This window comes from Babylonia areolata, chromosome 8 (assembly GCF_041734735.1).
Source record: "Babylonia areolata isolate BAREFJ2019XMU chromosome 8, ASM4173473v1, whole genome shotgun sequence".
Taxonomy (NCBI): domain Eukaryota; kingdom Metazoa; phylum Mollusca; class Gastropoda; order Neogastropoda; family Buccinidae; genus Babylonia; species Babylonia areolata.
In genome coordinates, this window is record NC_134883.1 from 43824174 (window position 1) to 43848946 (window position 24773).

Below are 24773 nucleotides of genomic sequence, written 5' to 3' on the forward strand. Positions count from 1 at the left end.
ATGATGTGGTCAAGACCTACAAGAGGATAACAGGCCAGGACTTCGACTTCTCCAAAGTGAAGCACACAGATGAGAACGGCGGCATGTAACCCATACCTCTCCCTTCCCCCCCACTCCCCCCCCCCCCCCCCCCCAGTCCGGCACGCGTAGAGTGGCAGACCCTTGACACAGCTAGCTGCCCGAGAGAGAGGAGATAACCTGCTTTTGAAACATTCTTGTGAGCTGCAGTTATGGACAGTGTTCACAAAAACGCCTGTTGCATCCTTGTCCTCGGACTCTCTCCGTTGCTTGCATTAACTGTTATCTCTGGTCCTTAACTGATTTTATATTCATAACATGCTCTTTTTTTTTTCTTTTTCTTTTGCTTTGTTCACGGAATTCCATGGTGTTTTTCAGGTGGCTAGTCATTTTGTGACGCTTTCAGTTGCGTAGAATGTGGTGTGGTGTGTGTGTGTGTGTGTATGTGCGGTGTTGTTGTTTCTGGTGTAAACATGAGGCCTAGAATGGTGGTGGGGTGGGGGGGGTTGACATGATTTCGAAACGTTTCGCAATGTGTAGTGAGTTTTGAGTTGTGTCTCGTGTTGTTGTTTCTTATTTGCCGGCTGTGGGTACGGACAGTGAAGAGTCTTGACCCCTCCCACCCCCTCCCCACAACCCCCTGCCCACCCCCACCCCCACTCCCTCCCCCTGAAGAGAAAAAATCCTGTGGGTTTGGAGGTAGCGGATTTTTTTTTTTTTGCTGAGAATCCTGGGGTGGATGTTGCAGAATGTGTGACAGCTCTCCTCCCCTCCCCTCCCCACTCCTCATTCTTAATCCCACGTATTGTTTTGGTCAAAACGTAACAAAGCAAAACAAAACAAACCAAACAAACAAACAAAAGATTCTAGTAGTGGTCATGGGTAATGGATGTGTGCAAGGGTTCTGTGATAAATTTCCAGGTTTTCTCACCCCTTTGTGATGTTTTTTGGGTTCCCGGTTTCTCTTACGTTGGCAATAAAACACAGAGGTATTATTTTCTGTTTTTTTTGTGTTTTAAACAGCCCCCCCCCCCCTTTTTTTTTTTCAATAAAACGCAAAATATTCTTGCCATTTTTACTTTCACAGGTCATGTTAATTTCTTTTAAATTTTGCTTTATGCTTCAAATACATAATTGTTGCTTTCTCTGATGATATTGGTTATAAAACATGAAGAGGGCATTGTCTGCATGACTCGTCTGGTTGAGATTGATTTATTTGAACTGCTTGCAAGCAGAACCAGTGTGAAACAGAAGGTTATGAAAAATACCAAGTGTGTGGTAACAAACATGGTATTAAATTGAACAGCTTGAAATTCAAAGTGATAACGGGTATGCCAGTTTTGTTCGTTAATTTCCTACCGTTGGTCAAAACGGAAGGCAAAGACACACACACAACGTATTTGCCTAGCATGGCCAGAGTTGGTTTTTCTGCTTTGCCCAAAAAACAAAAACAAAAAAAAACCCGAAAAAAAAGGAATGGTATTAGTTGTCTAGATCTGAGTGAAAAGCAAAATATAACAGTTCTACAGCTGATTGCAGGAGAAAAAAATCTGAAACAAATCTGTATACAATGCCCTTTTCCCTCCTCTGTGATCCCATCAAGGTCAAGGATGCTTGTGGTCAGTGATGTTTTGTGTCACAATTGTATGTTGTTTTTTTTCGTACTCTTTAATTTTGCTTTTGTTAATGTTAATAGTATTACACATGTTACATGAAAGTATTTGGGTTGGTTTTTTTGTGTGATGGAATTACAATCATTTTGAGCTGTTTGTGAACAGAATGAATGGGGGGTAACAGTCTCATTTTTTTCCCCCCAAGTGTCATCAGTTTTTGCTTTGATAGACCGTACTTTTTTTTGTTTGTTTACTTTGTGGGAGTTGCGACAGTTGCACTGTGATTTTGAGGAATGTTTTTTTTATTCCTGAGTTTTGAGATTATTCTACACACTTATTTCTTGTCCTTGATTCCATAAGCTTCTGATTTATATGGGAGCAACATAATGTTTCATTCCCAAATAATTATTGTGCTTTTTTTTTTTGACAATCGTCTGTTTCAAGAGAACTGCAAGATACTTGAGAAAGGTGTAATTCACAAGATGGAGTGACAGTTTGTCAGCTCAGGTTCTTTCTTTTTTTTTTCTTTTTCATATTAAGACAAGTATAGTATTTGATGTCCAATGTCAACTTATGCATTGAACATAATTTTTGAAATTGTACACTGACGCAATATACAGTGCTTTGACAATTCAGGTCTGTGATTGTAGAGCATTTTCTTTAATGCCAAGATGTATACATTTTGTGCATTTTTTTTTTTTTTTTAAATATGGTTTGATCAACTTAGTACAGCGTTTGATTTTAAGAATTTTTTTGTAAATATTATTTCTGGTGACAGATTTGGAACAGAAACTGTAGTTTAGCATAGAGTACATTTAAGGGCTTGCAGAAGGTCAAAGGCTAGTGAGATTTTAGATTCTTAGTAGTTGTTTTTTTCTAATTTTGATTTTCTGCAACCATTGTTGGCTTTCTTTATGTAAATTTTGGGCATTCTTATTCCTTTTTGGCAATCATGAAACATTTAGGATGTGTCCAGTTTGTTCGACAAGTTCAGTTGTTTTGCTCTGTTGTGATGATTGTGGAGCAATTTATTTGCTTCAAGTTGTATAACATTTCTGAAAGCAAGTTCTGGTGTAGATTCCATTAACAAACTTTGTGATGTCTGTGTGTGTTTTTTTCATCCGTCTCAAAGATGTAACAAATGCAAGTTGATGTCTGCACCACAGCACTTGTATTGCAGATTTACTTACACACTACTAGTCATGCAAAAATTTTTTCTTTAACAAATGTATTATTTTTTTTAAAACGGAAAGGAAGACACTCGCACACACACAGAATGGTGATTTCCTATTGCAAGTCAATTTAGTTGCAAATTTATGTATAGCAATTGCTTGTTTTGTTGTATTTTAAATGTCACTCGCCTCGTTGAAGTTCTGTACACAGACACTTCTCAGGATACAAGTCGGTGTCTCTGTAAGCTCGGCAGGAGCACGGGGCATTGGTGTATACGTGGAATGTGATGAAACTGGAGACGCTTTTAACAAAATACCACATTCTTAGGAAGAAAAAAAAAAAGGCGTGGCTTGTGGATGGACTGTTTTGCCTTCCCACATCAATGTATTCCTGTGTCCAGTGTGTACTGTAGTATTGCTTTCATGTGTCAGAATGGTATTTTCGCCATTTCTGTTTCAAGTTTATGTGTCTTAAACCTTTGGGAAGAAAGGAAGGGGGTTTGGTGGGGGTTGTGGCACAACAGGGTTTTTTCTTGGCAATGGTTGCTGCTTCTATGCTTTTTTTTTTTTTTTCCAACTTCTCTTCACCCCCATTGGACCTATCTTGTATTGGTCGATAGGTTGCGTCATTATTTTTCTTGTACAGTTTTGCTTACCTGTGTGGATGCTCGTTCTTGTAACCACATGACTTTGTCAGAAAGGTACATTCTTGGGATGAATTTTCCACGTTTCCAGTTTAGATATATACTACTTTCACCTTGTAGAGGGACAAATTGCAATAGCGGTGAAGAGATAACGGTGATGGCATGAGTAGTGCTGCGTCCTAGAGAATCAGTATCGCTGTTTCTATAGTGTACACATTTCACGATTGGAGCTATGATTTTCTTGGCTGTATCTTGTCAACTGAAACCTCTGCTATGTGGCTGTAGACTTTTCTTCTTCTTCCCCTGATGCCTGTCGATGGTGAACTAAGTATAAGCTTTTTTTATTTCACAGCTTTTCTCTTTGTGACTGCATTGTATGACTTCATGAAGAAGGAACATGTATGTTATGATTCATATGCCATTCGCTGTTGCACCTGCTTCACTGCCATCATGATAAGTTGACTGAAAATAAATGAACAAAACTGAACTCTGTTGAGTTTTTATCTTGTTGTTTGTTAGTGTGAAAGACGGGCGCAATAGTCGAGTGGTTAAAGCGTTGGACTGTCAATTGGAGGGTCCCGGGTTCGAATCACGGTGACGGCGCCTGGTGGGTAAAGGGTGGAGATTTTTACGATCTCCCAGGTCAACATATGTGGAGACCCGCTAGTGCCTGAACCCCCTTCGTGTGTATATGCAAGCAGAAGATCAAATACGCACATTAAAGATCCTGTAATCCATGTCAGCGTTCGGTGGGTTATGGAAGCAAGAACATATCCAGCATGCATACCCCTGAAAACGGAGTATGGCTGCCTACATGGCGGGGTAAAAACGGTCATACACGTAAAAGCCCACTCGTGTGCATACGAGTGAACGCAGAAGTTCGTGTGAAGGCTGTATCTTTTATTCAGTTGTTCATTGTAGGGGACTGTTTTCATTGATTTTTTTTTTTTCATTGTGTTAAGTTTGAACCTTTTTCCTTATAAGCTCCCAATAATATATATATATATATGTATTATATCAGTTGATTATAATGACACTTTTACCATTTTTGTCTGAAATCTGACTACATTCTGACCGGTTTAAACATTGCATTCAACTAGAACAATCACCACGGATTTTCACCTTTTTTTTGGTTCTTCGCTGTTCAAGTTTATTTTTGCAGAAGTAAACAGTTAAAGATTTTTTCCGGAGTCTGCACTAGTTGGGTCACAGGTTAAGTATGTGTAATTAAAATGATCTCTCTTCTTCTGGGTTCACTCGTATGCACACGAGTGGGCTCTTATGTGTATGACCGTTTTTACCCCGCCAAGTAGGCAGCCATACTCCGTTTTCAGGGGTATGCATGCTGGGTATGTTCTTGTTTCCATAACCCACCGAACGCTGACTTGGATAACAGGATCTTTATCGTGCGTATTTGATCTTCTGCTTGCATATACACACGAAGGGGGTTCAGGCACTAGCAGGTCTGCACATATGTTGACCTGGGAGATCATAAAAATCTCCACCCTTTACCCACCAGGCGCCGTCACCGTGATTCGAACCTGGGACCCTCAGATTGAGTCCAACGCTTTAACCACTCGGCTATTGCGCCCGTCAAAATGATATTCAACATACATAAAATAATGACTCACTGGTGGATACACCTGCAGAGGGTCGATTCCTTACCTGGGCAAATTAGTAAGTCATTCGTCCTGGTGGACAAAAGTGAAAGTAGTTGTCCACCTGCCTACCTCAGTTCACAGCCTCCCTTCTGTTTATAAATGTATCGCTCTCTTTGAAGGCAAACTGCATAGTAATGAGAAGTCAGTGGCAAGGTTGGGAGGGTATTTTGAGTTACACAGTCACAGTAAGTATGTTATGTATATTTAATGTGATTTTAGAGGGGAAAACTTTTTCATTACACATGGGAGGGTATTTTGAGTTACACAGTCACGGTAAGTATGTTATGTATATTCAATGTAATTTTAGAGGGGAAAACTTTTTCATTACACATGGGAGGGTATTTTGAGTTACACAGTCACAGTATGTATGTTATGTATATTCAATGTGATTTTAGAGGGGAAAACTTGTTCATTACACATGATGAATAATTCAAAAGACCATCCAACCTGATCATTAGTGAAAAACAGCAAAATACTACTGTGTAAATAGACATTGGAGTTATACACTAGTATGTTATATATTCAATGTTATTTTAGAGGAAAAATTCATTTTAATTACACATGATGAATGAAACAACTCAAAAGACCAACCAACCTGATCATTACATGTAGTGGAAAATGTACAGCAAAATACCAATCTGTAAATAGACACAGGGAACAGGAAAGAAAGATGGCTCTGGGGGGAAAAAAAGTTCTTGTCTTATCCATTTACCTTCCCTAGTATTCGACAGCTATATGCACTGTCACATATTAGTGGAGTGGTCGCCCAGAGGTAACGTGTCCGCCTAGGAAGCGAGAGAGAATCTGAGCGCGCTGGTTCGAATCACGACTCAGCCGCCGATATTTTCTCCCCCTCCACTAGACCTTGAGTGGTGGTCTGGACGCTAGTCATTCGGATGAGACGATAAACCTGAGGTCCCGTGTGCAGCTTGCACTTAGCGCACGTAAAGGTACCCTGGCATAATTCTGTAGAAAAATCTACTTCGATAGGAAAAACAAAAAAAAAAAAAAAAAATGCAGGAAAAAACAAAAAAATTGGTGGCGCTGTAGTGTAGCGACATGCTCTCCCTGGGGAGAGCAGCCCGAATTTCACACAGAGAAATCTGTTGTGATAAAAAGAAATACAAATTCATCAAAGTACAAACCCCTTGTTGGGGGGTCCAAAAACGAAATTAATTATTTGTAAGATGGCTGAATAGTCCAATCTGCGCACGAAATGTTCGCTGACAGTTGGGGCAGACAAAGACAGGCATACCATTGTCAGGGAGCTTGTTTGCCCGTGACTTTCTGGCCTGCCTCTTCTGAACAGCTGCAGCAGTCCTGTTGGCCTCGCACAGCTTGGCGCCTTTGTGCACAGCAGCACGCCATTTGTCACGGTCCACTGCAGATTCCTCCCAGGAGTCAGGGTTGATATCAAACGCTTTCAGAGAGACTTTCAGACTTCTGACCTCCGTGTGATCTCTTCCCTTGTTGCAGCTCGCCATAGAAAAGCCTTTTGGGCAGCCGATGGTCTGGCATGCGCGCCACGTGTCCATCCCAGCGAAGCTGGGACTGCATCAGGATGGTGAAGATGCTGGGAAGGGTGGCTTTTGCGAGCACCTCTGTGTCTGGGGTCTTGTCTTGCCACTTGATATTCAGTAGCTTCCTGAGGCATGTTGTGTGGAAGTGGTTCAGCTTCTTGGCATGTCGTTGGTACACTGTCCAAGTTTCGCAGGCGTACTGTAGTGTGGGGAGAACTACTGCTCTGTAGACCTTTAGCTTGGTCTCAAGACTAATGCCTCTTCTGTTCCAGACATTTGCACTGAGTCTACCAAAAGTTGCGCTCGCTCTTGCAATCCTGACGTTCACTTCATCGTCGATGGTCGCATTTCGTGACAGTGTGCTGCCAAGGTATGTGAACCGCTCCACCGCACTGAGTCTCTGACCGTTGACTGTGATGTTGGGCTCAACGTAGGGTTTCCCTGGGGCTGGCTGATGGAGAACTTCAGTTTTCCTCGTGCTGATGGTAAGGCCGAAGTTCCTGCTGGCAGTGGCAAACTTGTCAACGCTGAGTTGCATGTCAGCTTCAGATCCAGCGTTGAGGGCACAATCATCAGCAAACAAAAAGTCTCTGATGATGTCTGTCATGACCTTCGTTTTTGCTTGAAGCCTTCTGAGGTTAAACAACTTACCATCTGTTTGGTACTTTAGGCCGATTCCAACATCACCATCTCTGAAGGCATCAGTAAGCATTGCGGAGAACATGAGGCTGAACAGCGTTGGAGCCAGGACGCAGCCTTGCTTGACACCATTTGTGACAGCAAAAGGAGCAGATGTTTCGCCTTTGTCCTGGACTCGAGCCTGCATGCCTTCATGGAATTGGCTGACCAAGGAAATAAATTTCCGAGGGCATCCGTACTTGGCCATGATCTTCCACAGTCCCTCTCTACTCACGGTGTCGAAGGCCTTAGTGAGGTCGACATAGGTGGAGAACAGATCAGCATTTTGCTCCTGACATTTCTCTTGCAGCTGCCTTGCAGCAAACACCATGTCGGTGGTTCCGCGCTCTTTCCGGAATCCACATTGGCTCTCAGGCAAATGACCTTGGTCAAGGTGTGCTGTGATGCGGTTTAGTAGGATCCTGGCAAGTATCTTGCCTGCGATGGAGAGCAAGGAAATGCCCCGATGGTTATCACAGGCTTGCCGGTTCCCCTTTCGCTTGTACAAGTGAATGATAGATGCATCTTTGAAATCCTGGGGGATCGTCTCTTCTTTCCACATGAGTGAGTACAGCTGATGGAGCTTCTCAGTCAGCACAGTGCCTCCATCCTTGTAGACCTCTGCTGGTATGGAGTCTGAGCCAGGTGCTTTGCCACTGGATAGCAGACGAATTGCTTTCTGGGTCGCAAGAGGTGTTGGCGGATCGTCCAGTGCTTCGTTGATGGGGACTTGTGGGAGACGGTCTATGGCTTCATCATTTATGGAGGAAGGGCGATTTAAGACACTGTTGAAGTGCTCAGCCCAGTGTTTGAGAATTTTCTCCTTCTCGGTGATCAAGGTATTCCCATCTGCACTGAGGAGGGGGGATGATCCTGAGGATGTGGGGCCGTAGACTTCTTTTAAGGCATCATAGAACCAATTCATATCGTGCCTGTCAGCATATCCCTGGATCTCATCAGCTTTGTCACTCAGCCACTTATCCTGCATCTGGCGTAACTTTTGCTGAACAGTCCTGCGGATGGCATCGTACACATCCTTTTTTGATGTGGACTTTGGGTTGCTCAGGTAGGCTTGATGCAGACAGCGTTTCTCATCCAGAAGCTGCTTGATTTCATCACAGTTTTCATCAAACCAGTCTTTGTGCTTTCTGGACATGGGTCCCAGGGTCTCTGAAGCTGTACTATAGATCAGCTCACGCAGGGTCCTCCAGTCAGACTCCACATTCTGGTTGTCCAGAGAGGCGGATTCCAGACGATCTTCCAGCAGCTCCACAAAGGACTGTTTGATGGTGATGTTTTTCAGCTTAGCGATGTTGAGCCGTTTTGGAGCCTTCTGGCCTTGGGGGCGTCTCTTGGGCTGGATTCGAATATTCAGCTTGGAGACTACAAGGCGATGGTCTGTCCAACACTCGGCGCCGCACATGGTCTTTGTTACACGTACATCTTGCCTATCCCTTTTCCTGACGATGACATAATCGATGAGATGCCAATGCTTTGAGCGAGGGTGCATCCATGACGTCCTGTTACGGGTAGGGAGGCAGAAAACTTGTGTTGGTTATCAGCAGTTCGTGCTCTGCACAGGTCTGAAGCAAAAGCAATCCATTTGGGTTGCAGTGGCCCACACCGTGCTTTCCAATCACTCCATCCCAGGAGATGTAGTCACAGCCAACTCTAGCATTGAAGTCCCCAAGAATGATGAGCTTGTCTGCTTTAGGGATAGCAGCAATGACAGAGAGAAGGTCCTCATAGAACTTCGCCTTCACTTCATCCGGGTTGGTCATGGTTGGGGCGTAGGCACTGACAATGGTGAGGTGCTTCTGGCCAGATGCCAGTGGGAGTTTCATGGTCATAAGCCTATCGTTGACTCCCTTTGGGATTCCAGCTAGCTTGCTGAGAAGTGCTGTTTTTACTGCAAAACCAACGCCAGCCTCACGTCGCTCTTCGCTTCCTAGTCCACTCCAGAAGAAGGTGTAACCAGATCCCCGTTCACAGAGCTCGCCTTCACCTGCAAGCCGAGTCTCACTCAAGGCTGCGATGTCAATGTTGTATCTGGTGAGTTCGGATGCAACTAGTGCCGTTCTCCTTTGGGGTCTGTCCGCGTTATCTCTGTCCAGGAGAGTCCTTATGTTCCAAGCACCAATGGTGAGAGGAACGATCCTTGTTTTTTTCTTTTCTTTCTTGTTGTTTCGACCGCTGATGTAGGGTCCCCGCCAGCCGCGGTATGCTGGCCAGGGTGATATGGAGCAGGCAATTTTTAGGGCACCTTTTCTAGCCCCTTCCTCATGCCAGGGAGGTGAGCAGTGCATTCCTAAAGAGGGCTGCTCAGACGCTCAGACGGCTGCCGAGCTCCATCGCTGCTCCTGTCGACGAAGAACGACCCTATGGCCTGAGCCGCCTGCGTGCAGGTCTGCGACTGCGACTGCCAGTGTACCCACACCTGTCATTTCGTCGCTCGCCTGTCGCCACAGGACTTTGGGGTGATGAAATGATGAAGGATGAAAGGCCATTTTGGATGACTGATGACTTGCGCGATGAGTTTGTTTAAAGTGAAGAGGAGTTGCGCAACGTCAACCTCACTCTCTCGTCCGGGTCCACCAATTTCCAGTGGCAAGACTAAGTCGAGACGACTGGAGGATGAGCACGGATGCAGTGGATGACCAAGATATCCTTTCGGTGTCTCATCTTGCTCTCTGCACTCCACAGTGCGTTGCTGTAACCGCCTTCCTCTCCGTTGAACCGATAGGTTTCTTCCGCAGATTCTGCCGGATCCAGACTTCACATGCATGGGTAGACACACCCCGGGGGCCAACTGCGTGTGGCATGCACACAGCACAGTGGAGCTAGATGGCCGTCGGTGGCTCTCCTGAGCCAACGCCCTTTTATGGATCTCCATAAGGGTGTCTAGCCACCCGCCTCACCAGTCCCGGAAAGGAGCGGTGGGAGTGCCGGTTTAGTCGCCGGCAACCCGACCCTGAACAGGTTGTACTGGATTACAGGTTACCAGTAGCAGATCTAATGACCTGACCTGACCATCTTCAGATAATCTATATTTTTATATTTTCTTTCCAGAGGGACGGTGTATGTTGCAAAGGATAGGAATGAGTCTTTCGGTAGACTCACAAGTGAACTTAATTCCTGCCTAACACTGTATTGCATGATGGAAATATTTGTCATGCATGCCAAACCGCTCAGATAGTGTCAAAAAAGCTGACTGCTGTAGACAAAACAGCCCTTGCATTATCTAAAATTAAAATCATACCTCAGTTGCACGCACACACAAACACACACACCCTGAAAAAAATGGTCCATTGTGTTTACTTTTAATACTTCAGCCATACACTCTTCAAGTCATAAATGTATTAGAAACCAAAATGACGTGCTCACAGTCAGCCTTATCTTTTCATTGTCTGAAGCTGTGGATGCTTCCACAAACTTTAAATAAAAGATGGCAAGTCAAAACTAGGACGAAACTTTGAAAAAAGTGTACAAAAAGATTTTTGCAACATTCACTCAATCTCCAGCACCATTTTCCAAATGATGCTTTCCCAAACCAGTCAAATGGAACAGCCACTCACACCTTTCACAATTAAAAAGAAAATGCATTAAGAACACAAAATATAAAGAACACAAAACATAAATTCTAACATGCTATCATCATTAAAACATTACCTGAACATTGCACTTTTTACAGTATGCCTAGTTAGAACACTCAATAACTGCACAATAAATTTACTCAATCTTTTTTTTTTTTCTGTTACAATTGTAAATCCTAAGCTTATGCTAGTAATCCTTGGTAAACAAACTTACAATATAATGAATCCAACGGTGAAGTTCATATTAACAAATGTGCTGTAACTACTTTTATACTTTCACTAACAGTCCCTCTTTCTTCCCTTCCATTTTTGCGATGTTGTCAAAAACTGACTAGTATATTTGCCTCTAAAATCAAGATGGTACAATTACCAAGAGGTTTCCTCATGTGACCTGACCTGTTCAAACGAGAACCTCTACGAACAGGTGCTAATCAGTCACCCTACAGACTGTTCAAAACTCGCAGCATGTGTCATTTCCATTTGCTGATCAATATTCATTAAGGAGCTCATTAAGGAGTCCATTGGGGAATCTGAATCTGTGAGGAGTCCATTGGGGAATCTGTGTATCTGTGAGGAGTCTATTGGGGAATCTGAATCTGTGAGGAGTCTATTGGGGAATCTGTGAATCTGTGAGGAGTCCATTGGGGAATCTGTGAATCTGTGAGGAGTCCATTGGGGAATCTGTGAATCTGTGAGGAGTCCATTGGGGAATCTGTGAATAGTCCATTGGGGAATCTGTGTATCTGTGAGGAGTCTATTGGGGAATCTGAATCTGTGAGGAGTCTATTGGGGAATCTGTGAATCTGTGAGGAGTCTATTGGGGAATCTGTGAGGAGTCCACTGGGGAATCTGTGAGGAGTCCATTGGGGAATCTGTGAATCTGTGAGGAGTCCATTGGGGAATCTGTGAATCTGTGAGGAGTCCATTGGGGAATCTGTGTATCTGTGAGGAGTCTATTGGGGAATCTGAATCTGTGAGGAGTCTATTGGGGAATCTGTGAATCTGTGAGGAGTCCATTGGGGAATCTGTGTATCTGTGAGGAGTCTATTGGGGAATCTGAATCTGTGAGGAGTCTATTGGGGAATCTGTGAATCTGTGAGGAGTCTATTGGGGAATCTGTGAATCTGTGAGGAGTCCACTGGGGAATCTGTGAGGAGTCCATTGGGGAATCTGTGAATCTGTGAGGAGTCCATTGGGGAATCTGTGAATCTGTGAGGAGTCCATTGGGGAATCTGAATCTGTGAGGAGTCCATTGGGGAATCTGTGAATCTGTGAGGAGTCCACTGGGGAATCTGTGAATCTGTGAGGAGTCTATTGGGGAATCTGTGAATCTGTGAGGAGTCTATTGGGGAATCTGTGAATCTGTGAGGAGTCCATTGGGGAATCTGTGCACAGGGAACTCAAACCATGTAGCAATAATTCTTCAACGACCTGCACTTTGTACGTTTTTGCTCGGTTGTCCGCAACTTGTAGTAAAACCAACACATAGACGGACAACACTGTGCAGTACCACCCACTCTTACACGCACATCTCACTGTCCACTCACGAATATACACCCAACCAAAGTGTAGAGAGAGAGAGAGAGAAAAAAAAAAAAAAAAAAGCAAAAGCAAAAACAACAGAAAGAAAGAAAGAAAGAAAATTCCGCTTGTCATTTAGCGTCCAGATTTGGAATGCTGAATCAACCACTGTAGAGTAATATCTGAAACAAAAAATGAAAAAAAAAGATCACATTTCAAGAATCTGAATCACAATCACAGAGAGCAATCATAAAATTGATCTCAACACACCAAGTCAAACCGTGAAAGATTATTTCATGAACGAGACAACCTTTTTATCAGGAAGACGCAGACAACAGAAGCTGTGGGAGTTATAGCCAGCCCAGGAACACAGAATAGGTTCTGTCGGTTCTAGTCCACAGACACTAATGCACCAAGAAGAAAGGTGGCAGAATGAACCAGTGTAGGATTCAGAGCATGAAGAAGTGGATTACCTGTGTTAAAAAAAAATTTTGTTTTCCTGCCAATGTGTATCATATTGGAATACCTATATCATCAAAACCATGTGGTTCCTTCACTTAAGGTGAGCATTTTTTTTCAGTAAATTCATTGTTATATCTGTCCACTGGTATGGGTTTTATGTTTGTAGGGTGAGTGGTTGATTTTTTGTGATTTTTTGAAAACTGCTTAAAATAGTGCGATTATCAGTGGAAACCCGGTCATTTTGACTACAACATGATTGAATCAAGACGCTCAGCTGCCAACACACAGAGTCCGTAAGGGTGTGGGTTCCAATCCCGCTCTCGCCCTTTCTCCCAACTTTGCCTGGAAAATCAAACTGAGCGTCGAGTCATTCGGATGAGACGATAAACCCCGAGGTCAACGTGCGTGCAGCAGGCATGTGGCCCACTGAAAAAGAACCCATGGCAACAAGAGTGCTGTCATCGGCAAAAATCTTGTCGAAAGAAATCCACTGATAAGTCCACAAATACATACCCATGCAATCAAGGTCTGACTAAGCACGCTGGGTTATGCTGCTGGCCAGGCATCTGCCTAGCAGATGTGGTGCAGCGCGTGTATATGAATTTGTCTGAACGCAGTGACGCCTCCTTGAGAAAGTGAAAAGTGAAACTAATGTACCGAACCAACAGGACTGATCGGGCAGGGCAGTGGTGCAGGGAAACAGACGCAACACGATAATCTTTCAGAACCCCAGACAACAACAAAGGGCATTCATGAACAGTTTCAGTTTCAGTAGCTCAAGGAGGCGTCACTGCGCTCGGACAAATCCATATATGCTACACCACATCTGCCAAGCAGATGCCTGACCAGCAGCGTAACCCAACGCGCTTAGGTCAGGCCTTGAAAAAAAAAAAAAAAAATCATCATTGTTGTCTTATCTATTTATTTATTATTAATATTATTATTTTATTATTATTATCATTACTACTACCTTTTTTTTTATATCATAATTATTATTTATTTATTTATGTAAGCTTATCTATTCATGAACAGAGAGAGAACATACACAAGACAGTGGAATGAAATGTTTCTTTCTGCATCACTGAAAAAAAAAAAGACTTGGTTGTGTGGCGCCTTCGTTTCTTAACGTGTTCTGTCCACCAGGGACAAATTAAAAATATGATGTGAAGTGAAGAAAAAATGTTAAAAGAAAGGAAAAGGAGAAAAGTGGAACAAAAAGAAATTTTCTATCTAAAATTACGTTTAAATAACATATTTACCGTGACCCAACTAGTGCAGACTCCGGCACGGGTCTGACAATCCTGTCCTGTGCAAACAACTATCCGCCTATGCGGAGAAAATGAAACGAAACTACGGCCGATAACCTCCCGTTAGTGTCACCACACTCCCGTCTCCCTCTTTGACTCCAACCCCCCTCTCCCCACACACACACACTGCTACAGACTTGGGTGCAAAAAAAACAAGGCAAGGAAAAAACATTCAATCATTCACACACACTGCTACAGACTTGGGTGCAAAAAAAACAAGGCAAGGAAAAAACATTCAATCATTCACACACATTGCTACAGACTTGGGTGCAAAAAAAAACAAGGAAAAAACATTCAATCATTCACACACACTGCTAGACTTGGGTGCAAAAAAAAACAAGGCAAGGAAAAACCATTCAATCATTCACACACACTGCTAGACTTGGGTGCAAAAAAAAACAAGGTAAGGAAAAAACATTCAATCATTCACACACACTGCTACAGACTTGGGTGCAAAAAAAACAAGGCAAGGAAAAAACATTCAATCATTCACACACACTGCTACAAATTGGGTGCAAAAAAAACAAGGCAAGGAAAAAAACATTCAATCATTCACACACATTGCTACAGACTTGGGTGAAAAAAAAAACAAGGCAAGGAAAAAACATTCAATCATTCACACACACTGCTACAGACTTGGGTGCAAAAAAAAAACAAGGCAAGGAAAAAACATTCAATCATTCACACACACTACTACAGACTTGGGTGCAAAAAAAAACAAGGCAAGGAAAAAACATTCAATCATTCACACACACTGCTACAGACTTGGGTGCAAAAAAAACAAGGTAAGGAAAAACCATTCAATCATTCACACACACTGCCACAGACTTGGGTGCAAAAAAAAAAACAAGGTAGGGAAAAAACATTCAATCATTCACACACACTGCTACAGACTTGGGTGCAAAAAAAAACAAGGCAAGGAAAAAACATTCAATCATTCACACACACTGCTACAGACTTGGGTGCAAAAAAGCAAGGCAAGGAAAAAACATTCAGACAATCATTAGAAAGTAAACATCACTTACCAATGTTCTCTTTCTCTTTGCAAGATATTGAGTAGCAGCAAATTTCTCTGTCTTGGATGGAGGACAGATTCCTGAAACAAAATAAAAGTAAAATGTTTTTTTTTTCACATGTTTGAAAGAAAGTAATATGGACAAAAAAAACAAGTTCAATAGTTTCCTTACAATTCTTTCAATATTCGATCACAACAATACTGCCTATTAATGAAATCAAATCAAATCAAAAACACTTTACTAACTCACTCGCTGCGGACATCGTCGGAGAAAGCGTTGGATGCCAATGTCCGCATATGCGGACTTGGATTTTAAAAAGTCGTGCTGTCAGAGTGACGCGTCGGATGCGAAAATCAAAAGCAGATGTGATATCTTACGTCACTTCTGGTCAGCTTTTCATTCACACACGCTGCGTGTGTGTCGCGATAAGCTCAACCGCAGTTGATAACAAAGCGTGCCCCCTGTCAGCTTTTTAAGTTGTTTGACAAGATGGCGTCACGGCGAAGTGTTCGTCACGGTCGGAGAGGTGAAATGTTACTCAGCGTCGAAGATGCTTTGGAAATGATCCAAACTGAAGGCTCTGATGTCGAAGGAGATAATGTTGATTCTTCGGACAGTTAATTTGAACCAGATCCCGATGAACTAGAAACAGATTCGGCCACTGAAGAGAGTGTTTACAATGGAGAGGAAAGTGAGGAACATGTGCCAGCAGATGAGACAGACTCAGACGACGAAACCACTGAGGAAACGGACGATTTTGCAAGTGTTTTCACCAGTGATTGGACTGACAATTTTTCCTTTTTCCCTCTTGCACATCCCTTCACTGGCATACCAGGTTTGTCAGCTGACTGGCCAGTCAACACCCAGCCGGTTGAGTTTTTTTTCTTTGTTCTTTGATTTTCATTATGTAGAGACAATTTTTTTTTTTTTTTTTTTGTATGTGTGAATTTCAACTTTCTTCACCACCTGTTCATACTTCATTGCATGCACTAGGTCTTCAGTTCCTCAAATAGTGTTAGAATGTGATGTGGAACATGTTGGTGTACCTTTCTGATGGGTGCAAAAATGCTAAAAAATACACAAAATATGGATACCGCGATCAACATCAAGATGGTGAGTAAATACTTTGATTTTTTGCACACATATGGAACAACATTCCTTGCATACATATACTAAATATCAATTGTCTGGGTGTTTATTTGTTTTTTTTTTACAATTTTTTCCCCATCCTATACAAACCGTGGGTTTTCAGGGATTGGCAAGGGCAAAAACTCTCGGCATGGAGTGAGTTAATCCACATGGAAATTAAGTTGTGCAATCACAGGCTCGTTGTAAACACTAGCTATAATCATCATGCGCAACAAAAGAAGAGATTAAAACTAGTCAAACAAGAATTCCCAACAGAAGACAGCAGCACTGGGGAAGAAGGCTCTCAGCCTTAATGCTGCAGCCTTGCCGGGTTAGTTGGCCTTTGGGAACCATCCCAATGCCGACTGTCCTAAAACCTTCTTGGCCGAGAGAGTGGGGATGTAACTTGGGCAAGACACTCTCCGCTATAAATCAAATTCTAGCCCAGATAGTTGAGGACAGCTGTTCTGGGGGTCATAGCTGGACACAACTGACAATCACACATATTTGTTACTTCTCATCATTAGACTCAAGATTTAGGCTTCAGAATCCCCAAAAAGACACAGAAGAGAGCTGTGCAGACTGTAACACTGGAAAAAGTACAAATGACAATGAGCCACACATCACCAGGTTTCTTGTATACTGTCTCCGTACTGAACATACAATGTAACCCACAACTACTCTGAAAAACAGATGCTAACATTTCCATTTCCAGTTGATGACGCCTGTACGTTTTAAACATAATTTTTAGATGAGACTCCTCCTCTACGAGTGACAGTACAATCAAAATGATGATTGCGGTCGCTAATGAGGAAGAAGAAGAAGAAGAAGATTCCTGTATCAGGCCATCACGGACTGAAAATGGAAGACGAAGTACTCACATCCTGTCGATGAGCTCCTTCTCATCCAGCGCCCCGTCCAGGTCTCGCTTGTTGCCCAGCACCAGCACGGGCACACCCTGCAGCTGGGGCTTGTCCAGCAGGTTGTGCAGCTCATTGCGAGACGCCTCCAGCTTGTCGTGGTCTGCCGCGTCCACCATGTACCTGGTGTCACACACACATACACAAACATAGAGACAGAGACAAACAAACACGTACACACACAGACACACACACACACACATGAGACATACACAAACGCATAGAGAGACACACACATATAGACACACACACCAAACACATGTATACACACACATAGACACACACACACACACACAGACAACACATACACATGCAAACACACACACACACCATTGCACCAATGGAAACACACCAACAAACACACATGCACACACATACACACACACACACTGACACAAACACACATTTAGACATACACACACATATAGAGACACAAACACACACACACAGACTAGAGAGACACACACACACACACACACACGCAAACACAAACACATGCAAACACACACACACACCCCAATGCAATGAACCCGCCCCCCCCCCCTCCAGACCCCACACACAATCAAAAAAAAAAACAAAAAACAAAAAAAACACCAAAAAAAAACACACTAAGAGATATGTACAAAAAAACATGAAATAATGCACATCCACTCATATACATTCTGACATATATACCTAACACAGCAGTCCAGCCATGTGGATTTGATAGTGTATTTTTGCAACATGTCTCATAATACCACACACAGTTTGACATCATATTTTTGTGACCATGAAAGCACACACACAAACACACACGTATCACACATATCTATCTATCCATCTATATATATATATATATATATACTTATACTATACCTACCACACATATCTGTATAAACGTGTACCTTTACAGAACAGCCATATGACATTATATACGATGACAATTAACTTACACAATAGCGTTGACACCTCGGCAGTATCTTTCCCACATGCTTCTGAATCTTGGCTGACCACCAATGTCCCACAACTGTAAAACACATGAGAAATACCATCCACCAGGAAATGTATTACATGCACTTAGAAGATGACTACAACACTGCAACAACCTCAAAGGATGTGGCAAGACATGACATCAATGCTGACCTGAGGGCAAGACAATAATTTGTTTATAATATCATAAAATTGTTTTGTTTTTTTTCTTCTTTTTTTTTAATTGAACACACACTCAAAAACACACAATGCTTTCTTGTTTTGAAAAAAACCCACCCTAAAATGAAATACAAATTTATAATTGAAAATATGGAATCATTTCTTATATAGTACATATATAAACATATACATTAAACTCATGTAGAAAAATGTTTTTGTATGAGAGAGATATATAAAAACATACACACTGACAACACGCAAGCTGAACCAACAGTAACACACAAAGACAACTGATAATTAACAAGCACTCCAGGCTTAACAATAATGTGGATTTTTTTTAACAGATATATATATATATATATATATATATATATATATATATATATATATATATATATATATATATATATATATATATATATAATATCTGAGGTCCCACATCGCAGTCTTCAGGAAATATCACTGAAAGTGTGCATTTCCCTCTGTTCCCTGAACAGACCATTTCTTTACCAACTGGCTTCATCTTGTCAGCTGATGCATTGCAGTACTGCCAAGTCATAAAACTAAATGACAGATTTGTAACTGCTACTTCAAGTCTGGTCCACATTATTGTTATCGTTATTAACTAACAAAGAGTTTGAAGGCTTATAGTTGTGTAGAATTTTACTTCGCACATGCTGACATGTGCTTCCAATTGTAAATTTAATTTTGCTGCTGATCTATCATCTGCACACACACACACACACACACACAAGCATATGCACACACACATACACACTAAATTGACTAATGTTTAACACATGTGTAAATAAAACATGCCCTCTTTCCACTTTACTCTGTCTCTCACTCTCCCTCTCTCTCTCTCTCACACACACACACAAATCAAATTCCCACCTGTACCTTATTCATTCACCAACACAACACAAAAGAAACCAGGAAAAGAGATGCCTGAAAAGGCTGAGAAAGACTGTACTGCATTTCATTATTCACAGCAAAGTGTGTATGACAATACCTACTCATAACAAAGTATGAATAATGTAAGGGAGGCTATTTGCCGCAGCTTCTTTCGATTTCTCCGCATAGCGGACTAGTAGTTTAGACAGGACAGGAATCCAGACCCCTGCCGGAGTCTGCACCAGTGGGTCACGGTTAAGTATGTGTAATTAAATAACGTATTAACAATGTATGATGAATGATAGTGGAGTGCTGGAGTAGAGGTAACGCGTCCGCCTAGCAAGTGATAAAATCTGAGCACACTGGTTCGAATCCCAGCACAGTCGCCAGTATTTTTCTCCCCCTCCACTAGACCTTGAGTGGTGGTCTGGACGCTAGTCATCTGAACAAGACGATAAACCGAGGTCCCGTGTGCAGCATGCATTTAGCGCATGTAAAAGAACCCACCGCAACAAAAGGGTTGTCCCTGGCAAAATTCTGTAGAAAAATCCACTTCGATAGGAAAAGAAATAAAATTAAAGGCAGAAAAAAATACCCCCAAAATGGGTGGCGCTCTCAGTGTAGCAAAGCATTCTCCGTGGGGAGAGCAGCCCGAATTCGACTCAGAAAAATCTGTTGTGAGAAAAAAAACAGAGTAATACAATACAATACAATAATGCCAACACAGCCACAACAGCACCAATGCTGACGATTACTTTGATGGTCACATTCCCCTTGGTGATTCTGCCCATGTTGAAGCCCACAATGCCAACTTACGTTACAACAAAGTATGCATAATTCATGATAATCCCCAACACGGCCGCAACAGTGCCAACGTTTGATAGTTACCTTGATGGTGACGTTGCCCTTGGTGATTCTGCCCATGTTGAAGCCCACAATGCCAACTTACGTTACAACAAACTTTTTACGTTACAAAGTATGCATAATTCATGATAATCCCCAACACGGCTGCAACAGTGCCAACGTTTGACAGTTACCTTGATGGTGACGTTGCCCTTGGTGATTTTGCGCATGTTGAAGCCCACTGTGGGGATCATGTCCTCGTTGAACTGACCTGACTGAAACACACACACACAGCACTACGGGAACAGTTTTTTTCACAGTCAACACTCCCGGAAAAAAAACAATGGAACATCCTGTTTCCTGTTAATGACATTGCTTCCTGACAACAGAATTACTATCCTCTTCTGCCATAATGATTATACTTTATTCTAATTATAGCCCCAAACTTTTTTTTTTTTTTTTTTTTTTTTAGTAAATCAATGGGTCGTCTTCCACTTCCGTAGTACCATGTACATCTATCTTCAAACCCACAAACACACCATTTCAGAGATGGAGGAGAGGGGTTGGGGCAATTTCAGTTTCAAGGAGGTGTCAGTATGCAGACTGACCCATACACACTACACATGTGCTGTTATTAATATTATTATTATTAGTAGTATTTTTATGTATTTATCTATTATTTTTTATTTTTTTATTTTATTTTATTTTTTGTTATTTTCTTTCTTTATTTTATTATTATTATTATTATTATTTTTATTCTATTTTTTATTTTTATTCATTTATTTTTTTCTCGAGGACTGACTAAGCGCATTGGGTTACGCTGCTGGTCAGGCATCTGCTTGGCCGATGTGGTGTAGCGTATATATGGATTTGACCGAACGCAGTGGCGCCTCCTTGAGCTACTGATACTGTTAAAAAAATGTTTAAAAAATCAGCAGATGGCTGCTCTTTACATCCATAAACCCAGTGTACTGGTCAGGCCTATGGGTGCAGAAAGAAGATGAAAAAGTAACAAAAATGGAAGAGAGAACTCAGAACTCAAAACGTTTTTATTCAAGGATTAAGATTTTAGGCATAACCTATTCTTCTAATCTGTCCTAACAAATCTACATCTATTACAATTAGCACACACATAAATGAAAGGAAAAGGTTTTCATGCAGAAGGGTATACATAATGAAGAAAACAACCTGCCCCCACGCCCCCACACACACCCACACCCCCTGCACACACATGCATACTCACACCGATGCTCGCGCGCGAGCGAACACACATACATACCCACACACGCACACACACACACTGACAGTACCCCCTCCCTTCCCCCACACACTAAGAGAGAGAGAGGCAGACAGACAGACAGACAGAGAGAGAGAGAGAGAGAGAGAGAGAGACAGAGAGAGAGACAGAGACAGAACTGACAGGTGTGTATGCATCATGTATGATATACTTGTACGTGTGTGTGTGTGTGTTTGCACATGTATACAAATGTGTGTGCATGCATGCATGTATGTGTGTCTCTCTGCCTGCCTGTCTACCTATATTACTTTTTTTTTCCCCAAACAGCCTTGAGAATAAACAAGGTTCCACATTCTTGAGATGGTCAAAGCGTTATTTACACAGCAACTGACAAGTCTACTCCAATCGCTGAATCATTAAGACACATCTCAACCATACAACAACCACACCAGCATATAATTAACAACTGCCTTGTACTTGTAGATGCATTGATTCAAAGAGATGAATGGATGGACATAATTTCTCATGCCCTGCAAATTTGAAGGCATGTATTTTATCAGTGTGTTTCACTTTACTGAAACCTGTATTTGTAATGAGATCACTGTTAAAAATTTGTTTAAAAAAGAAGAAAAAAGTATAAGTATGTCTAATGAGTCATTTGAAACACAAACAGATAACATTTACCTTCAGTTTCACTTTCAGAAACATGTATCACTATCAGTCATTTAGTGATAAATACGTACAAGTTTAATAATGTGAAAAAAAATCTAATCTATTTCTATGCGTCATTTGGGTTAGATAACTTCCACTCCTGAAACTACAGTACTGATTTACAAGAAATTCATCATTAGGATTATCAAACAAACAAACAAAAATCAGTGAATAACGACAGCAATATCCAATATCAATACTGCACTTGTGACAGTGTGAGTGTGTCATGTGGCATGAACAACTGAGTTACTAACCTTGCAAATAAGCTGCAAACTAAATTTCCTTCTTTTGTTTATGATGTGTTTTTTTCTTCTTCTTTTTTGGGGTGGGGGGGCTGGGGGCTGGGGGGGGGGGGGGTCTTCAATTTCTCATTTCAATTGACTTTCACACGTCAGAGAATGACAAATAAATCACTAATTAAGAAATATATCAACACGTTCAGTATCAATGGCAAGAAAGGAAATTTTCTGTGCATCCACATCTTGTTCTCTTTCCTTAACGTTCTTTTCTTATGTTTCTCCATTCTTTTTCTCACTTTTCTTTTGATCTAAATGTGAACTGGTCAAAGCAAAAACACACACACCATAATCATAAGTATAACCCATTTTTTCCTAAGCTGGTCTAGTTCCCGTTTCCCTTCATCAATGTCATTCCTGACATTTATTCAAAGTCTGCAGTTGTCTAATGGTAACAAGTTGTACTGCACACTGTTGATGTTACTGCTGCTAATCCCAATGACAAAAAAAACACACCACTCAACAGTGGATGAAATGCAAACTTGGGAGAGGGGAAAGCATTAAAGTATTATGCCCCATGTTTAAAGGCAACTTTCTACATGTAGAAAAACAAGGAACAATACTTTTTTTAAAATCCAATCAAAAGCTATGATTCCAAGACACCTGGGAACAAACCTTTTTCTCACTGCTTTTGTTCATTTTCCAACCTCAAAATTTGTACTCACAGCAAGAACATGCACAAGTGTCGATTTCCCTGCATTGTGCAAACCCACAAAAGTCATATCGGTGGGTGCCTTCCAGAACAGTCTTCTCCACCAGTTCAAAAGCCTTTGAAAGAAACTCAAAGACATGATGATGCTTCTAGCCTGCCTCAGAACTTACTACTCTGGTTTCTCTCAATGTCAGAAAGTCAAGTCTCACAACAGGACCAACAGTGGACTGACCCTCATCTCAGTCTACAGCAGTGTGGTTTCAAGCCCTCCTTCACTGATAGGAGGCAGGCAACAGAATGAGGCTGACTGATACTAGTGACTTGTAACTCTGGCCAGCTATGTGTGCTGAGTATGGCTGGTCAGGTCTGGTGAACCGCACACGTCATGTGCCTCACATCACAACATGAAGTCCTATCTCTGGGGAGCCCCTGTGTTTGACAGCACAGCCTTGGTTATCCAGAATGTTTGTTTGTACCTGAACTGGAAATTTACTTCTTATCAAGTTTCCTTTCAAATCCTAATGCTGCAATCTCTGGGGAGCCCCTGTGTTTGATAACACAGCCTTGACCAGAATTGTTTGTTTGTACCTGGAAAATTCTTTATCAAGTTATCTTTCAAATCCAAATGCTAAGCAGTGTGGCCACAACAGGGGATATTTGCTTCCTCAGTATGATAGCTGCCTCTCCAATTCAAATGCCTATCAAATTCTGTTGTGTGTATCATAAGTATTTGTGTGGACACATACTGTGGTTGTGTGCATAAACACAATGTCCTTGTGTAATGTTTACTTAATGATAAACATTCCCCCATCATTCACCCAAAGCAATGATGTTCACACTTTGTGCATTTGTTATCATTTCTGTCCTTTTGAATTTCTCCCTCCAATTTCATTCTTCTTTTGATGGCCCATGATCATGCCATAATTATTATTTCTGTCCATTTTAATTTCTTCCTCTGATTTCTTTATTCTTCTTTGGAGGATCCATCATGCTCCACAATCAATCGGTTGGTTCTTCTGGCATCTAAATCAAGGTGTTCACAGTAGGATTTTGTTCCTCTTATCTAGTATCGGACTATTACATAAAATAAATAACTCTTTCAGCCTCACTCAACTGGTGGGAAGTTGTCAGTCGCTGGTTACCACTACCAGTACTAGTGCAGTGCATCGTTCTGTTAGTCAATTCTGACGAGTTAGACTGGGTACCTCATCTACGAACACCTTCCATCCCATCCCATTATCTTCGCAAATTTGCATGATTATGATTGTCTAAATTTTCCATCTGGACGTAAGTGCAGTCTAACCTCCAAAGAATGAACGATATATCGTTACAAATAACAGGTTATCATAAAATGAACAAAACACCATCAGAAATAGAAAATATGAACAGTGTACAAAAATGATTAAAAAAGAAATGGACTGTGGCTGAAGTACCATGCCAAATGGTCACCAATAAATGCAGATGTCACAGTCTTATGAGTCAAACTCTCTGCATTGCTTGTTGCGGAGATATTCGCTCAGTCAAATACTCACAGCGATTACATTGACGAATGTAGTCTTTCCTGAGTACTGGAGACCTACTAAAGTCAGCTCCATCTCTTCTTTCCAAAATAAACTTTTGAACCAGTCTAAAATTCGTTGAAAAAAAGCCAGCATTTTGATGCTTTTCGGAATTTTTACGTCGCTGATCAGAACGCCTCTCTACAGGAAGAACAACGAAATCACATGACACCTTTGTCACTCTCGGTCAAGGGAGAATC

At 41.7% G+C, this 24773-nt stretch overlaps 2 protein-coding genes across 4 annotated transcripts in view; one reads left to right on the forward strand and one right to left on the reverse strand.

Annotated features, from left to right (window-relative positions):
- The window catches only part of LOC143284843 (rab GDP dissociation inhibitor beta-like), a 22456-nt gene extending 21289 nt beyond the window's left edge, over nt 1-1167 (forward strand). The window contains exon 11 of the mRNA XM_076591914.1: nt 1-1167. This exon is cut by the window's left edge and continues 52 nt beyond it. Coding sequence (XP_076448029.1) covers nt 1-89 — 89 coding nt within the window. The 3' untranslated portion in view covers nt 90-1167.
- Nucleotides 1168-10605: 9438 nt separating this feature from the next.
- On the reverse strand, nt 10606-24752 carry LOC143284845 (ADP-ribosylation factor-like protein 8A). 3 transcript variants are annotated; one of them, XR_013055615.1, is made up of 7 exons: nt 23028-23290; nt 20313-20393; nt 18186-18259; nt 17215-17376; nt 15215-15285; nt 12293-12602; nt 10606-12168 (listed from the first exon to the last, which is right to left on the reverse strand). XR_013055615.1 is itself a non-coding variant. In XM_076591918.1 (6 exons), the coding sequence occupies exons 1-6, from the start codon at nt 24667-24669 to the stop codon at nt 12556-12558; spliced, it is 558 nt and encodes a 185-aa protein (XP_076448033.1). In that variant the 5' UTR covers nt 24670-24752; the 3' UTR covers nt 10606-12555. The 3 variants fall into 3 exon arrangements, 2 of the variants coding, with proteins under 2 accessions (XP_076448033.1, XP_076448031.1); XM_076591918.1 differs by lacking the exon at nt 23028-23290 and adding an exon at nt 24547-24752 and having other exon boundaries at nt 10606-12602; XM_076591916.1 differs by having other exon boundaries at nt 10606-12602.
- Between the last annotated feature and the right edge of the window lie 21 nt (nt 24753-24773).

What these genes read in the sequence shown, in the direction of transcription:
- LOC143284845 (XM_076591916.1), bottom strand. Translation starts at nt 23,153, where the DNA reads ATGTCTTTGAGTTTCTTTCAAAGGCTTTTGAACTGGTGGAGAAGACTG. An exon ending in AAGGAGCTCATCGACAGGAT is followed by an intron (nt 15,286 to 17,214) that starts GTGAGTACTTCG and finishes ATTTTGTTTCAG; the next exon opens with GAATCTGTCCTCCATCCAAG. An exon ending in CAAAGAGAAAGAGAACATTG is followed by an intron (nt 12,603 to 15,214) that starts GTAAGTGATGTT and finishes TTTTTGTTTCAG; the next exon opens with ATATTACTCTACAGTGGTTG.